Below are 2674 nucleotides of genomic sequence, written 5' to 3' on the forward strand. Positions count from 1 at the left end.
ATACCTTTGGGAAAATAAAGAAACACTTTTGATTAGTATATTTTCCTTTATATTATCATATTTTATATTACTTACATTACCTGTTCTGTGTTAAACATAAATTTTATATAATTAAGAAAAACTTAGTATACATATATAGTTTGTGCATTTTCAATTTTAAAATATTAATAATGTTATTCTTCTTTCAATTTGGAAACTAGTCTTGAATTACATGTTATCCAGGACCTCTTATAATTATTAAATCATTTTATTTATTTACTTTCCAAAAGTTGACCCGCTTCTGTGTCTTCCCTCCCTAAGTTATTCATCCCTCCTCCCCACCTTTGAAAGGGTGCTCCTCACCTGCCTACCCACCTCTACTTCACCCCCATGAGCATCCCTCTTTCCTGGGGCATCAAGTTTTCCCAGGATTAAGCTCTCCCACTGAAGGAATACAAGGCAGTTCTCTCCTACACATGTGTCCAGAACCAAAAACAAGCCCATGTATGTTCCTTGTTTTTACAATGTGTCCAGAACCAAAAACAGCCTATGTATGCTCCTTGTTTTTTGGCTTAGTCTCTGGGAGCTTTGAGGGATACAGATTAGTTGACACTGTTGTTCTTCCTGTGGGGTTGCAATCCCCTTCAGCTCATTAAGCCTTTCTTCTAATTCTTCCATATTGGTCACAGACCTCAATCAATTGGTTGGCTGTATGAATTATAAATTTGATTCCATTAGAACAATGAATTAAAACATGGATAGTTGCAAATAGGAGCATAGTAAAATTATGGAACATGAATCATGTGATTTTTAAGCATCTTTTGTGATTTTTTTTCCCAGACTGCCACATGTTTTGTTCAGTTGTATAATACTGATTAATATTCTGTGATCCTCACTTCTGTTTAAGGTGTTAAGTATAAAATGAGGAAATTTATATCAATAGGATTATATTTCTAGGACATTATAATCAGATTCATCAGACAAAATTCATATTATGTACAGATATGTGTGTGTAAGAATTTAATATCTATAATATTCTATATATACAGGAGATACATGGAAGGCATATAGAAATATAGTCTAAGACATACTTCAGAACACCTAAAGTTAGAGAGTTTAATGAAAAAGTAGTGTGGAAAATAAAAAGAAGATATAAACATATTGTCCAGAGAATCACAAGTGTCATGTGTTCACTTTTTTTCAGATATAAGAAGTATATTTCCACCACCTTCTTAAGATGAGTTCACTTTCCCTTATGTCTTCATTAGAGGATGCCCTTCATTTTCAGGTTGGGCTTGGAGTCCTAGCCAATATATTTCTTTTTGTTTTCTATTTTTTCATAATCCTAGGTCACAGACCTAAGCCCATGGACATGATCTCCTGTCAACTGACCTTTGTTCACATAATGATGTTCCTTGCTGGAGAGAATTTTTGGCTTGCAGAGATATTTGAGTCACTGAATGTTGAGAATGACTTCAAATGTAAGGTTACTTTTTACACAAAGAGGGTGATGAGAGGACTCTCTATCTGCATCACCTGCCTAATGAGTATGTTCCAGGCTGTCACAATCAGTCACAGGAACTCTTTGTTGGCAAAATTTAAACATAACCTAAGAAAATACATGATCAATGCTTTATTTTATATTTGGTCTTTCAATTTGTCCTTTAGTACTAACCTGATCTTCTATGTTGGTAGTTTTACCAACATGAGTGAGACTAACCAGTTGAAGGTCACTAAATCCTGCTCACTCCTCCCCATGAACTATATCATTAAGGGTTTAATTTTAACAGTGATAACCTCCAGGGATATGTTTCTTGTAGGAGTCATGCTGACTACTAGCACATACATGGTGAATATCTTGTGCACACATCAGAGGCAATGCAAGCATCTTCATAGCATCAGCCACCTGAGAGCATCCCCTGAGAAAAAGGCCACCCAGACCATCTTGCTGCTGGTGGTTTTCTTTGTGGTCATGTACTGGGTGGACTTCATCATCTCATCCACCTCAATCCTGTTATGGATGTATGACCCAGTCATCATGATTATTCAGAAGTTTGTGGTGAATGCTTATCCCACACTTACTCCTTTGGTACAAATCAGTTCTGATAAGAGAATAATCAGTGTGGTGAAAAAGTGGCATTCTTAGTGCTAAAAGATTTTTTAGAACATGCTTCTTTGTTTTCTTTGAAAAACTATTCATTTTATTTATATGTACAGTGTGCTAGTAACATCTATGTATAACCACATTCCTGATGCTCACAGCGGTCAGAGAGGATGTGGAGCCCCCCTCGAACTGCTATTTCAGGTGTCTATATACCCCATGCTGGTGTGGTCCCATTAATTATATTTTTTCTTTTTCTTTTTTTTTTTGTATTTTAAAATTTTCATTTGTGTATTTATTTATATCTTAAACTGTGTGCTCTCTCCCAGTCTCTCCCTCAGAAAGCCTCCCTCTCACCCGTTCTAATCTTCTTATCTGAGATTGTGAGGGACCCCTAGGTATCTGCTTACCCTGGCACATCAAGCCTCTGCAAGCTTAGGGGCATTCTCTCCCACTGAGGCAGCCTATGTGCTGGGAACCTCAGTTCATCTCATGTATGTTCTTTGGTGGCTCAGTCTTTGAGAGCTGCCAAGTGTCCAAGTTAGTTGACTCTCTTGGTCTTCCTGTGGAGTTTTTTTTTTTTTTTAGATATTT

General features: G+C 36.6%; 1 protein-coding gene across 1 annotated transcript; it reads left to right on the plus strand.

The window, feature by feature from the left end:
• Positions 1-1216: 1216 nt before the first annotated feature.
• Positions 1217-2125, plus strand: LOC116098135 (vomeronasal type-1 receptor 90-like). The gene has a single exon (XM_031380854.1). The coding sequence runs from the start codon at positions 1217-1219 to the stop codon at positions 2123-2125; it is 909 nt and encodes a 302-aa protein (XP_031236714.1).
• The last annotated feature ends 549 nt before the right edge of the window (positions 2126-2674 follow it).

This window comes from Mastomys coucha, unplaced genomic scaffold (genome assembly GCF_008632895.1).
Source record: "Mastomys coucha isolate ucsf_1 unplaced genomic scaffold, UCSF_Mcou_1 pScaffold20, whole genome shotgun sequence".
Lineage (NCBI taxonomy): Eukaryota > Metazoa > Chordata > Mammalia > Rodentia > Muridae > Mastomys > Mastomys coucha.

Excerpts from the sequence above, each read along its gene's own strand:
- LOC116098135 (XM_031380854.1), top strand. The coding sequence starts at position 1,217 with ATGAGTTCACTTTCCCTTATGTCTTCATTAGAGGATGCCCTTCATTTT.